The sequence below is a fragment of the Myotis yumanensis genome, unplaced genomic scaffold (assembly GCF_028538775.1).
Source record: "Myotis yumanensis isolate MYYU_CA2020_CCGP unplaced genomic scaffold, mMyoYum1.0.hap1 SCAF_7, whole genome shotgun sequence".
Classification (NCBI taxonomy): domain Eukaryota; kingdom Metazoa; phylum Chordata; class Mammalia; order Chiroptera; family Vespertilionidae; genus Myotis; species Myotis yumanensis.
This window is the reverse complement of record NW_027223758.1, coordinates 6,568,322-6,582,407: the sequence shown is the minus strand read 5'-3', so window position 1 is coordinate 6,582,407 and position 14,086 is coordinate 6,568,322. Positions and strand designations below refer to the sequence as shown.

General features: G+C 59.4%; 1 protein-coding gene across 1 annotated transcript in view; it reads right to left on the bottom strand.

Annotated features, from left to right (window-relative positions):
* PMEPA1 (prostate transmembrane protein, androgen induced 1) overlaps nt 1–12,925 on the bottom strand; it is a 49,649-nt gene extending 36,724 nt beyond the window's left edge. The window contains exon 1 of the mRNA XM_070419711.1: nt 12,422–12,925. Coding sequence (XP_070275812.1) covers nt 12,422–12,533 — 112 coding nt within the window. The 5' untranslated portion in view covers nt 12,534–12,925. The remainder of the gene's footprint in view (nt 1–12,421) is intronic.
* Nucleotides 12,926–14,086: the final 1,161 nt, after the last annotated feature.

Sequence of the window (14,086 nt, the reverse complement as noted above, 5' to 3'; positions counted from 1 at the left end):
ATTCCTCGGGGCCCAGCCCAGTCTGGCCGTGTCACACACTGTCCCTCGGCCCCTGTGAAAACTCAGAAATGAAAAGGGCCACCACTGGCACGCGGCACGGGTGGACCTGAGTCGGAGACTGCACGGCAGTGGCCAGACAGGAGGGAGCACAGGGCGACCCCACTTACACAACATCTCCCCCAGGAAATGTGGTCTCTGGTGGGAGGCTCAGGCGCAGGGGCGGACGGAGAGGGGCGGGGGCACATCTGGGCACAGTTGCCCCCCACACAGGCTTGCCACAACCCGTTACAGTACTTATGTCTGCGCACTGCGACTGCAAATTACACCTCAACACACCATCACAGCGAGGAAGCACAGGTCCCGAGAGGACGGCTAACGACTGAAGGGGAGAGAGGGACAGCTGTGAGGCCTTCCTTCTTCTCCCAAGAGCCCTGGGTACAATTAGGCCCATTTCACAGAGAAGAAAGTTAGGAGGGGGTGATGGTGAGGGAGACAGAGAGGAGCATGGGCTCGTCGGGGACAAGAAAGCCTTGTGTTCTGACCATTCCGCCTCCCGCCAGCCCTGCTCTTGCCTCTGGGAGTCCCCCTCCGCCCCTGTGCCAAGAAAACCTGTGCCCTAGCCGGTTTGGCTCAGTGGATAGAGCGTCAGCCTGCAAACTGAAAGGTCCCAGGTTCGATTCCGGTCAAGGGCATATGCCCGGGTTGCGGGCTCGATCCCCAGTGGGGGACTTGCAGGAGGCAGCCGATTCATGATTCTCACTCATCATGGATGTTTCTATCTCTCTCTCCCTCTCCCTCCCCCTCCCTCTCTGAAATCAATAAAAATATATTTAAAAAAAAAGAAACCCTGCAAGCAGCGGTGAGCCTCCCGGTGGAGCAGAGAGCCAGCGAGGTTGCCGAGAACCCCACGGTGGGGGCAGCTCCAACAAAGGGCCCGATTCAGGGCCGGGTCCTGCCAGCCACCGGGAGCAGAGCAGGAGGCCAGCATCCAAGTCCGGTCCAGTCCTGGTGGAGCCGTGTGCCCACCCAGGCTGTCCCTGCCGTAACAGAACTAAAGACTGAAACCTACAGCCCAGGCTGCCGCCTGCCCACCAACCCCAGGTTTCCCCCACCCCACGCTGGCCTGGGGCCCTCCTTCCCCTCGAGCCCTCCTTCTGTCCGTGGGCCTCACTCCGCCAAACCTTGGGATCACTAGTGAGTTTTAATTAGTGCGGCTGCCCTGCCCCATGCCCAGGACTGGCCCAGGTGCAGCCTGAGTGTTAGGGTTCCCGGTCAGCCAGACTGAGGAGGGGCTGCAGAGGGCTAATGTTCTCAGGGCTCCCCTCACCCCTCTCCGGAGGCACCTCTCGGGGAGCCCAGCCCCCCACAGGTCACGGTGACCCCTTTCTCCCCTCAGTTGCAACCCGATGCTGGACACATTCTTGCTCTCTGCAGCTTAAGCCTCAGGACCACAGCCAGGTGACCCTTCCAAGAAGGGGAGTGTGGAGGAGGGACTGGACAGGACACAGGCCCAGCTGGAAAAGCCAGAGGGCAAAGGCGCAGAGGCCTGACAGCGGCCACAGCCTCACCTGGGGGACAGGTGGTTCTGAGGCTCAGGGGACGGTGGGCAAAGCACAGGCCTTGGGGCCCCACAGCCCGAGTTCGAATCCTGCTCTGCTCCTGGCAGGGTGATCTCCGCAGCCACATGCGGTGCCTTAGCTCTGCTCCGTGTGCACGAGGCTGCCACGAGACCGACAGGAGGATCCGCTGGGATTCGAAAGGCCTCGCTGTCACCAGCAAACACCCAGAAAGCGGTAAGTAAGCAAAAGTGCTGGGTGCTCGTGCCTCTCAGCGTCTCCCTTTCTTCTTCTTCCCGAACCCCACCCCCACTTGCCTGAGCCTGTTCTGGGGAAAGGGTCCGGATCTCATTCTCACTAGAGTGTAAAGGAATGCTATACTGGGCTTAGGTAGGGCTCAAGACATCAGGAAAGAGATTGCAAGGTGAAATGGGGGCTTCTGTGGCATTTGAGTTGCTGACCGTGATTCTAAAGACAAATGAAGTACTGTCGGGGGCTGACTGTAGTAGGTGGGGTCTCATTGCCGATCTCCCCACGCACAAGCCCAGCAGTCCGAGGGGGGACCAGGCCTGCCAGCTGAAGGCAGGGTTGGGTCCCTCAAGGTGCTGGCATGCCCTTGAACTCACAGAATGAGCTGTCCCTGGCCATGACAGGAGAAGTGGCAGACAGGGAGTCCTGGTGGCTGCAAGCAGGAACCGTTTCTCTCCTCCCAGGAGTCCCACAGCCCGCCCTCCCTCGGCGAAGGCCCAGCGTTCCCGGTGAGGACCACCTACACTGTGATTTCACCGCTGGAGTCCACCCTGGCCCGGCTGGGAGTGGACGAGGGCGCACCACCTCGGAGGGAACGGGAGCCCAGCAGGAGTGTGCGCGGGACGGATGGGCAATGTCTGTCTCAGGCAGGAAGGGATGTGCTGGGCCGAATGCCATGCATTCATTCCTGCTCCACACCTTAAAGTCACAAAGCTCAAGAAATCTTGGCTGGATGTTCCCCCGACTAACGGTTTACAGGAGCCAAGGCCTCACGCAAATGGGAGCCAGACCCCCGTTCAGTGATGCTGAGGGCAGGACACCTCGGAGCTCGTTCTACAGACGGAGAACCACCCGGAGGCGACGGCAGGGAGAAGTGGCCGCAGGTGGAAACATTCTTCAACTGAACACCAGCACCTCTGGCCTGTGATTTGCAGGCCGGGCCTAGATTTACAAGGGATTGGAAGTTGGGCTCATAATTACACCTCGGCCATGCAGCAAGCACTACTAATTACCTCTAGATCGGAGGACGGGGACAATTTTATTTAGAGTCCAAAGTAACTAATAAAATTAGGTAAAACCAGCAGCTCCACGTGTGAGCAAATGAGAGGGGCAAGGGGAGCGGCCCCTGACCCCGAAGCAGAGACATTTAAACTGTTGCAAGGGGGACGCAGTTGGTAGACTTTTTAAAAAGGCAACATCCCTGCATCAGTGGCTGCCGACCTGAAACTCTGCCCCAGGTTAGACAGGGCATCCCTGCACGCAGCCTGCTCGGAGATCGGGATCCGTCGGCACGGCGAGATGCAGCTGATAGGGGCGTGTTTAGCTGTGGTCTATCTTAACGATCTACAGCAGTAAATGGAGTGGTGTTTAAAGGGCTGGTTGGTGTTATTTAATCGGTTATATTCACTAATGTAATTGACACCCTCTCCATCATCTCAATACACCCACCTCTTTCTCCCATACCATAAATAGATTAGAAAAAAACCGCTTCCTCCGATGGTCATGACCCCACGGGCTGCTGAGCCCAGCCCGGGATGAATCACGCCTGGCTCACCGCGACGGCATCCTGAAATGACTGAATGATGGCGGGGCGGCGCAGACACCAATAAATGAATCATGCCTCCTGCAAGCCCAAACCTTTGGCTTTTACAGACACCAATTACCAAGTAGAAAAAAAAAGAACAAAGAAATTACTCAGGGTGTTTGTGCAAAGTCGATTCATAGGTTTACAGAATTAGTACTGGCCACATCGTTTTTAGGAAGGCAGTTCGAGTTAGACCTGTGAGCGGCTACTGCACAACAGCCGGGTGGTTTGGGAATTTGCAAACTGGGGCGGGGCAGCCACCAAATTCCTGCAGGGCTCCCGGGGCCTGCACGGACCCTCCCACAAACCTTCACTTTCTGCTTTGCTCCAGATGGTTAAGACCTTCATGAAGTCCTTCTAATGTGTAGCCACGTGAGCAGTGTAAAGGGAGTAAGCATGGATACACAGTTCTGGCGACAGTCTTGGACGAGAACCAGACTCTCACACCACCTTTCCACGGACATCAACTGCAGGTATAGCATCAGATCGAGGCTATTTCACCTGCTTTAACTTCGGCTGATGAGGAAGGAGCGTTTGCTGTGGCCACACACAAATTCTGAGCCTCCCTCATGGCAGCGTGGCGGCTGGGATGGATCACCCCCCAGGGCAGGGGCTGACCCCTGTCGGGCAGTGCTAGCAAAGGCTGGGAGCGTCCCTGTCAGGGACGGCCAACCCTCGTGGGCAAGCGCAATAGGCGAGCCTACACCTGGCGTTCGCTCTCGGGCAGCGGGCCCATGGCCATTCGCTGCCTGCACAGCCTCCGGCAACGCAAGGCAGGCGGGGTGCACAGCAGTCAGGGTGTCCACAGAGGGGAGCGGTGGGCGACCAGACTGCTGGGGCCGAACACTTCTTTGGGGAAAGGGCAGTGGGCTTGCCCCAAACTTTGTTGAAACTGACTCAGTTCCTCACTTATCTTGCTTCTGAGGACAGAGCCTGGGAACCCTGGTGTCACCTTCTTCCAGGAGCCCAGGGCAAAGCTGGGGGAGGGGGAGGGGGGCGTGGTTCCCGCTTAGTCGGTCACATCAGCAGGATGCCAGCCTTGGGGAGTGGAATGCACACACTTAAAAATAGTCTACACATTGGATAATAAAATACATCTTTATGTTTTATATACACAGATATATGTGGTTTTATATATAAAAGCACAGATTTCTATATTCCTAATTGTTGGCCATGATCGGACTTGCCCTCACCTCCCAGCGTGGATGGAAACCTCGCTCCTGGACACCCTCAGGACCAACAGCGACGCTCCCACCCTTGATGCCCCCGTGACCCACACACCAGGAATCGGTGACTCCCCAGCAGAGAAGATAAAGGGTGGCAGCCACCCGGACAGACCCCATCCCGTGCCAGCAGTTCGCAGAACATCACTGCAAGCTCCGCTTTTTACCCTCACCTCCCAAGCCACGGGGGAAACCAAGGCACATCATAAACCCTCTTTCACCAACTGTGTCGATGTTTATTGAGCATCTACTCTGTGCCAAGATCATGCAAAAGTTCTATGGATCCCAACCAGGATCCTAACGCTGCTCCTCCCCCATCACCACCAAAGCCCATACTAGGGACAATGGCTGTGCAACAATGTCTCCAATTCAGACTTAGGCTGTGTCTGTCTAGCCTGGGGGAGCCCAGCACTGAGCCCTGGAGCCCCAGGAGGCGTTTCTAGGATTGGCTGGTAGAGTCCAGAGGCAAACGGTTTCCCAATGACCTGGCATCCCAGCAAGCTTGTTGCAGGCGAGGAGTCTAAGCCAAGCCACCCAGCCCTTCTCCACCCGCTACCCCGATGGAAAACACAGGCATCGAGATCCCATCGCCGCCCGATACCGCTAAAGGTGAGTCCCGTGGCTGCCTAACCCCTTTCAGCATGTGGCGTCTCACCATCACGTCGGAGCAAATGCCAGCTCCACCCACGGGTGTCAGAGAGGAAGCGAACGACACTCCAAGTCCAGGGCAAGTGTGTGAGGAACAGAATCACCAGAAACTCTCCCTGTGGGGTGAGGACAGGCCCTGGCAGTGCCTTTTGGTTACTATGATGCTCTTACCAACACTGCAGCGATCCTGAGAAGCTGGACCTCTTCCTGCCTACGGGGCTGTGGGCATCTCTGTGCCACCCCTCAGAGCGCCCGCCTCCCGCGGGGCTCAGGCACAGCTTCCTGCCCGAGGAGTGGGGCAGCCACACAATCCTGTGCCCAGGTGCTCTCGGTGCTCAGGCTCCTGGCCCGCAACCTGTGAGGACCAGTGCACAGAGGGGCAGTGGAGGCCCGGAGGGACCCTCATCCAAACCCAAAAAAGGTCGGTTTTCGGAGTCTGTATCTTCACTACCTCCTCTTCTTCTGGAATCTTCTATGAGCCCATCAGTCTGCCCTGCCCACTTTCTCCCCTCCACCTACACATACGAGTTATCTACCAGGCTGGGGGCATCCCTCTAGGTGACCAGAGGGAACGGACATGGCACACTAATCACACTGTGCGACAGGTCCCACAGAGAGGCTCACGGGGGCTTCGGCGGCCCGAACAGGATGGCCAGTCTGGGAGCTGGGGGTCTCAGCCCCTCCCTGAAACGAGCTCATGTCTTCTGTGTCCTCACCGAACGGCAGCCCTGGGCCTGCAGGGCTTTGCCGCCGATGCCCCCGGACGTCCCGGAGCACCTAGAACAGCACGTGAAATAGCCAGTGTGGCCTCAGAGGCAACCTCGAGCTCTGTTACTGTTCCTCCCTGCGGGCAGGCCCAACATGGGTTTTGGTCTTAGGCCGAAATCGAAAATACCACTGCAATGTCAAGTCTGACAAAGAAAACGCTGGGGCTCGGGGAGGCAGTGTGGCCTCATGGGAAAGACGTCCTGGGAGTAGGGAGCTTAATCGCAACAGAGCATCAGTTCCTGGCTGTGTGACCTGCAGCAAGTGTCTTACCCTCTCTGATCCTGTTTTTGCATCTGCAAATTGGTGCTAGCAATAGCTCACTCACAGAGGTGTTTTGAAGCTGGAGAAAAATGCTTCACTAGTACCTGGCACATAATAAGCTCTCTGTATCCAACTAGGAAAGGGAGTGGAAGCAAAAACCCATCAGTCACCCTGGAAACAGAAGAGAGAAGCCGTTCTGTGGCGCCCCGAAAGCTTGGCGATGCCCCAAACAGTTCGAGGCACAACCCAGGGTCTGAAGCCCCCGCTCTGTGGGCAATCCATTCCAGAACTTTCCCAGCTTGACAGGCACTTCTTGCCAGAGGCTGACAAGGCCCCGATGAGAGCCCAAGGTGTCAGGGTTTAGCTTGGTAGTGTCACCAAAAAGGGAAGGCGAGGCTGACTGTCAATGCTCGGTTGTCATGACTTCGCAGGGGGGTGTGGCCAGCCCTGAGGGGGAAGAGCAGCAGTGCAGACACGGGCGCCCTGAGGCCTGCATACTCACAGCACCCAGCACCCCAGACACGGGCGCCTTGAGGCCTGCATACTCACAGCACCCAGCACCCCAGACGCAGGCACCCAGAGGCCTGCATACTCACAACACCCAGCACCCCAGACACGGGCGCCTTGAGGCCTGCATACTCACAGCACCCAGCACCCCAGACACAGGCACCCAGAGGCCTGCATACTCACAACACCCAGCACCCCAGACACGGGCGCCTTGAGGCCTGCATACTCACAGCACCCAGCACCCCAGACACGGGCGCCCAGAGGCCTACATATTCACAGCACCCAGCACCCCAGACACAGGCGCCCAGAGGCCTGCATACTCACAACACCCAGCACCCCAGACACGGGCGTCCAGAGGCCTGCATGTTCACAGCACCCCAGCACCCGGGCTGCTGCTATCCCACTTTACAGACTGGACAAGTGACAGCGTAAAGTGATGCAGCCAGTGAGTTTTGGAACTGAGTTGGGCCTTGATCCCACTGGCCCTGGGTCACACTCTTAATTGACTAAGCACATGGGCTTCACCGGGTGTGCGGGACAGGCGTGGGCCGTCGTAGTGAGAAAACTAGGCTATTGCCAGTACTTAAAACCCCAGTTTTACATCAAAATCTAGCTGTCCAGGCCCCTCGAACCAAAAGATCTGGCCACACGAGGCCCAGATGGCAATGGTAAGCCAAGCAGCAGGCCCCTGGGGGCAGACCCCGTCCTCTGCAGCCACCCCAGAGAAAACGGCTGGCACGGGAACATGCTCCCGGCTCGGCTCGGGGAGCCCTGGGCGCACACGCTGTGCCCCGCTGCTCCACAGGCACACACAGGGCAGAGGGCACACCAGCACAGCCCCACGTGTGTTCCTCAATATGTGTGTGCACACACACGCACATACACACATGCACATACGTGTGCGTGCACACGACATCTTTTAAAAAGCACAAAATGGGCCCTCAGCTTTGCTCTCCTTCCCTCCGCAGTACACACAGCTCCCAAATCCAGTGTGAAACGGCGGCTTCTCTTGGGGCAGGATCCCCACTGCCAAGCTGCCCGCAAACTTATCTCTGGGAGACAGTACCTGAGACAAAAAGTCGCCCGGACCCTCTGGTTTGGGCCCCACCACCAGGACCCTCCTCTCAAACCCTTTCTTAGGTTTGAACAAACCATAACGTTTAAAACCCCGGGGCGGGGCAGCCACCTGGGTGCACCTGAGCGGCAGCTCGGGCACTGGGGCACGTGCATCCTCCTGCGCTAAAGGCCAGCGGCCCCCCCCCCCCCCCCCCCCCCGCAAGGACCTCCCAGCAGCCTCCTCTCCGGGTGGCTCCTCATGTCACTCATTCCCCTTTCTCTCGAAGGGAGAGTGCATACAATGGCAAACTCTCAGGGGAGCTGTGTGTGCACTTTCTCCCCATTTCTTTTACTACATGCCCAGGAGAAGTAACCATCCGCACCCAAACAGAAGCTGGCAGGAAAGGCCGAGGAGTGTGCATGTGTTTGGGTGCAGGCACATGGATATGTGCACACACAGGTATGCATGCATATGTGGGCGGGCACGTGGGGGCACTTGTACAGCAGGAGCAATTAGATCTTCTGTCTTAATAAACACTAAGCCCTCCCTGACCCAGGGCCTCGCGGGGCAGTGCTGCTGGCTTAACCCAGACCTCCTGCCCAATCTGAGGTCCCGCCAAAACTCAACCCCTAATCGCACCTCAAGCTAAGATCAGGCGTAAAATGCTGTGGGTTGAAAAGCCCTGCTGAGGGCACAGCGGGCACAGCGGGCCCTCGGCGTCAAGATGAACCCAAATCCTGAAATACCCACTTGCCACAGATGCCGGAGCCTCTCCTCCCAAGAAATGCAAACCCAGGATGGGAATGGGACCTTCACCCAGAGGGAGCCCAGCCTTTCCCGCACAACCGGCGCCCCACTGGGGAGCCACGCAGTCTTCACAGGGACTGACTTCTGAGGGGACAGGGGATCTGGCAACTCAGATCTGCCCTCCTGCCCCCAAGCCCCGCAGAAACCAAGACCAACTAGAGCCTGGGTCTCAGCCAGGGGCCCTGTCCGAGGGCATTGGGCAAAGTCTACAGATAGTTGGGTTGTTAAAACTTGGCGGGGGGAGCAGAAGCTACTCTTCCTGGCATCCAGTGGGGACGGGCCAGGGATGCTGCTGGCCCTCAGCACAGAGGCCCCCCTCCCCCCTCCCGACGGGAATCACCTGGCCCAGGGCGTCCCAGTGCGAGGCTGACACACCGGGATGTCAGTGTTCAGCGGTACAGCGTGTCAGGAGAACCACCAGAACCCCGGGCGTCCTGAGTTCTGAGAGCTGTGTTGGACTCCTGGTTTGGAACCAGCTGGAGAAGAGGAATCAGAGGCTCAAAGACTCCGATGGTGTTAAAAACCCAAACTGCCGAGCAGACACTGCTCGCAGGGGTGAGGGGCACCTCCCAGGGCCCCCAAGAAATGTTGTCACAAGAGCCAGCAGCTGTAAGCAGACAATTCAGTCCGCCCAGAGGGCAGTCAGCTTCTACCTGCCCCTCAGAGCAGAAGCGGGTGGAGAAAGACGGGTCATTTCTAAGAGACGCAGAAAAGAGGTCAACAAGAATGCCAAGAAAAATTCGTACCCGGAGAAATCCTTTTCTCAAAGGCAGCGGAGCGAGCCCCCTCCCTGGCTGCCATCTTGGTGGGTTGTCCCTTGAGCCTGCGGTTTTTAACCTCAAGACCCCCGCCTTTGAAAGAGTGGCGCGTTTTTCTGTGGAGTGTGTTTTGGGAACAGCGAACTGCCATCAGACTCTCCACTCTCAGAAAAGATGGAGCGTCTTGTTAAAGTCAAGTCAAGCCCATTCCAGATGTCTGGCCTCAGAGACCCCCCTCCCCCTCCCCCCTCCCTCCATGCTGCAAAAGGGATGCCGCAGATTCCTTCCAGCCCCCCAAGTTCAAGGTGGGCCTACTCTGGAGCCCAAGTTCCAAATTCAAGGGACAGTGTGTGCCCTCCATGAGAAATAAGCCTGGCCGGGGTCTAGCGCGGGTGGGGGGCCTGGGGCGAAGCTGTCCGTCGCCACCTCCCCTCATCTAGAAAATGATGGCATGGGCCCTGAGCGGGCAACGGCTCCTCCCAGGTCTGAAAATGGGGCCGCTGCAGACCCCACAGAGGACCCAGGACTGCTGGAGCAGGGCCACTTCTCACACGGAAGCCGCTAGCCAGGGTCTGGAGGGCAGAGGCCCCATCTTGAAAGACGGTAGAATTTCAACCTCATGGTCACTTTTATCAGGTGAGGAAACTGAGGCCCAGGTGGCTCAAAGGCCCGAACAAGGGCAATCCCCTCTCATCGCCGAGCCACCTGAATGCTGCCTGGCAGCCCCCCTCCGGACGCATCTGCGCTATTGTGTGAACTACCAGGTGGCCACTGCTCAGTTTCCTCCCTCCCTCCCACCCTTCCTTCCCCCCTCCCTTCCTTCCTTCCTCCCTTCTTTCTTTCCTTCTTTCCTTCCTCCCTCCCTCCCTTCTTTCCCCCCTTCCTTCCTCCCTCCCTCCCTCCCTCCCTCCCTCCCTCCCTTCCTTCCTTCCTTCCTTCCTTCCTTCCTTCCTTCCTTCCTTCCTCCCTTCCTTCCATCTTTTTGAATAAAGAGACTCCAGACCCTTGGGCTTCCTCAGCAGACCCTTTACTGAAATCTGATTAGCACTTGCAACAAACTGTTACATTATACCTGGGTTTTAAAGCTGCTTGTTCCTGCCCTGGGCTTTCTCCCAGGAAGTAGGGGGCCCTGTATAAAAAGTATAGGTGAGTAATGGGCCACCCGGGGCCAGCTCAGTGCCACAGGCCAGGGTTCTGGATGCTACCCTCAAGGGTCCCTGCAGGCAATGGGTTTACTGACACCTTAGTGTCAGTTGAAATATTAGCCAAAGAAGGGACAGAAATGAGAATGAGTGTTCTTTAAGTCCTGTACCCAAAGGATGGACAAGAGCAGAAGGTCAGCCAGAGCCCAGCCCTCAAGGTGACAAGTTCAACACAACGTGGATCCCTTGGGCGGGAGGTCCCCCAAGCAGCTTTACAGAAGGAGGGGGTAAAAACAAGGCACGGAGGGGACGTCAGCAGCAATCCATCTAGCACCGGGAGACTCTCTCCAAACATGTGCAAACACATTTTAATAATATCCTCGTGCATTTCATTAGCCTCCTGAGTTCACAAAGGGCCTTTGGGAAGCAATCTGGTTTAAATGCAACTCAATTCCGAAAACGCTGGCTCTGGGCAGGTCCTCCTGGCACCTAGCTGGCCTGGCGCAAGGCAGCTGGGGGAGGGGGAGCAAGGCTTGCAATTGACTGGAGGGAGTGGGGGGAGGTGAATGGAAGGACCCACCACCCAAGCCCGCCAACCTGCCCCAGCAGGGCCGGTCATGGGTTATTTTTACCTCTTGAGCCTCACTGTACAGGCTCAGGGGCCGAAAGCCGTGGCAGCCGCCTTCGGAAACTGGCTTATGAGTCACCTAGTGACTGCCCTGGCTCGGTGGCAGCTGCCTCTTGGCTCCTGGTCCCAGCTGGAAGGCTGGCCATGCAGAGGGCTGTGTGCCCCCTCGCCTGAGGTGTCCAGGGGCGAAGATGGGGAAAATGAAGTTCAGTGAGGCAGGAGGTCCTCAAAAGGATGGCTGGGGGAGGGGGTGTTGGCTAGAAAACAGGCCCCAGGGGGTGGCTATCAATTCCCCATCCAACCCTGCCTCCACCTGGGTGGGCTATGGGAGGGAAGTGCAGGGCAAATCAGGCTGAGCATCCAACACCCCCCTCCCTACCCTCCTCTACCTCCCCCTGTCAGGGCAAGGCAGTCCCAAATACAAACAGCCCCAAACTTTGACTCATTTGTAACCATCGTCCCAGTCTGACTGAGCCAAGCTGTCCAGACAGGATATTTATAGGTACGTCGGGGACAGACACTCACACAATGACACACATACTTGGGATCCACCGCTGGGCCAGACCCGCCAGCGCGAGCCCTGGTTCCAGACACCTGGACACAAACGGTCCCCAGACCCCCGAGAGAGGCACCAAGCCCCAGACACAGACCTCAGAAGACTCGCAAACACGTACTCCTGGGACAGACCGCGACTCAGACACACAGACACGCACACCCCATAAACGCACAGAAACCCACTTACAGAGACCGAGACACACAGTGCCACGCACACTCCAGACACAGCCGCTCGGAGCCCCAGACACCTCGCAGGCCAGACAGTGTCTCACACGCCCGCCACCCCCTCCCAGCCAAAGTTGATATAGAGCCGGCCTAATTGCTCCAACGCGACTGCCCCTTAGGGAAATAAAATGGAAACTTCACGCATCCACCCCAGCTATCTCTCGCCCGGCGCCCCGCCGCCCTCCACCACTCGGTCCCGGGTCCGAGTCCCTGCGGGCAGGGCGCGGGCAGCGGGGGCCGTGCCAGGCTCGCAGCGCCGCGGGACAAAGCCGGGCCGGCCGCCAGCTGCCGGGAGCCGAGAGGGCGCGCCCGGGGCGCGGCGGGCGCAGCCGGGGCGCAGGGCTCACGGCCCGAGGGGGCGCGCACAGCCCGGGTCCCCGCCCGCAGCGGCGCCTTGACTCGGGGTCTGAGCCCGATGGGGCCTCCGGGGAGGGGGGCGCGGGGTCACTTACTGATCTCCATGCTCTGGAACAAAGAGCGTTTGCAGTTGCACGTGCAGGAGACATTGGGCTGCCCAGCGGCGGCGGCGGTGGCGGTGCTGTTGACCCCCATCAAGCGGTGCATGGACGGCGTGGCGGCGCGGCGCGGGGTGCGAGGGGCGCGGGGGCGGCCGGGGGGGGCTCCGGCCGACGCCCGGTGCTCGGGCCCCGCATGCAGGAGGCGTGCGGCGGGGAAGGCGCGCCCCGGCTCGCCGGGCTCGGGACGCCGCCAAGTTTCCGGGGCGCCGCGGGACTCAGTGCGCGGGGCCGCGGTCCCCTGCACCCCCCGGCCGCCCCTCCGCAGTCCCGGGAGCGTCGACAGTGCCCGCGGGTGGCGTCCGGGAAATGGGCTGGCAGCCGGGGCGCGCGCTGCCGCCGGGGCTGAGCCTCTGCTGCTGGCTTCCCCCAGCCGAGCGCCTCCTTCGCCGCCGCCGCCTCCTCCTCATTCAAGTCCAAGGAGATCGGGTTTCGCTCCGAGACCGCGGTCGGAGGCAGGCAGACGGTCTGACGTCAGCGCTAGACGGGGCTGCCGGTTCCCACCGCGCGGGGGCCGGGGAGGGGGCGCGCGCTGCGCCAATCCCCGCCGAGGTTCCCCCGCATCCCCTCCCCGGGCCGCGGGGCGGGGTGACGGGGAAGGGGGCGGGTTCTTAAAGGGCCAGAGTGAGGCGGCCCGCAAAGAACCGGGACCCGCGCAGCTGAGGGGCGTTCGGCCCCCTTTCCTACTGGGTCAGTTGGAGACCCCTGCCCCGCACACCCCGGCCCGGGGAGAGGGAGACTCGGTTCAGCCGCACTGCCGGGCGCATTCCCCGCCCCCTCGGCCCCGCGGGTTCTTGACTTGGAGTTTGGGAGGAAGCCTGGGTCCCCCAAAGGAGCATGAGGTTCCTGGGGCTCAGGGCAGGGCAATTCGAGAAGGGGGAGCACTCCAGACCACCCACTACCTGATTTCGCAGGAAACTACCACCTCCAGGTTTGCAGCCCCACGAGGCCCCCCGCCCACTTCGCCCCCGGCGCACTTTAACCCGATCCCAGGGAGGTCGGCTGGGAAACGGGATCCCGTAGACACGCCCCGGGCGGCTCCGGTAAATGCCCCACCGCCCTTGTCAGGTAAATACGAGTCGGGGACGGCGTGAAGTGCCCGCCCGCAGGGGCCCGGGCGAATCCACACCCATTGTCTGCCGCCCCGGGGGCCGCCGGCTGTGGGGAGGCCCTGCAGAGACCAAGAGGTACTTCTGTTTCATTAAGTTTTAATTACTCAAGCGCCAGGAACACCTCCTGGTGTAAAAAGATGTTGAAATATTATGTAAGAGGCCCCCCCACACCTTTTGGCAATTTGGGGTGACCTCTCCTAGACGCTTCCCTAAGTCTGTATTTTACATGGAGGGCCTACCCCGTGCCAGAAACGTACCCAATATGAACTCAACCTGGCACTTTCTGGGGAGGCAGGGCTGTTATCATCCCATTTCACAGACCCGAAACTGACCTGGAGTCCGTGGCTTAATTTAAACTCACACAATGGTGGAGCCTGAGCTGGACCCAGGCCCTGGGGCACCTGCCCCCTCACCTCCCACCCAAACTTTTCCCCCCACCGCCCCTCCCCGCCCCAAACACACACACACACACACACACACACACACACAC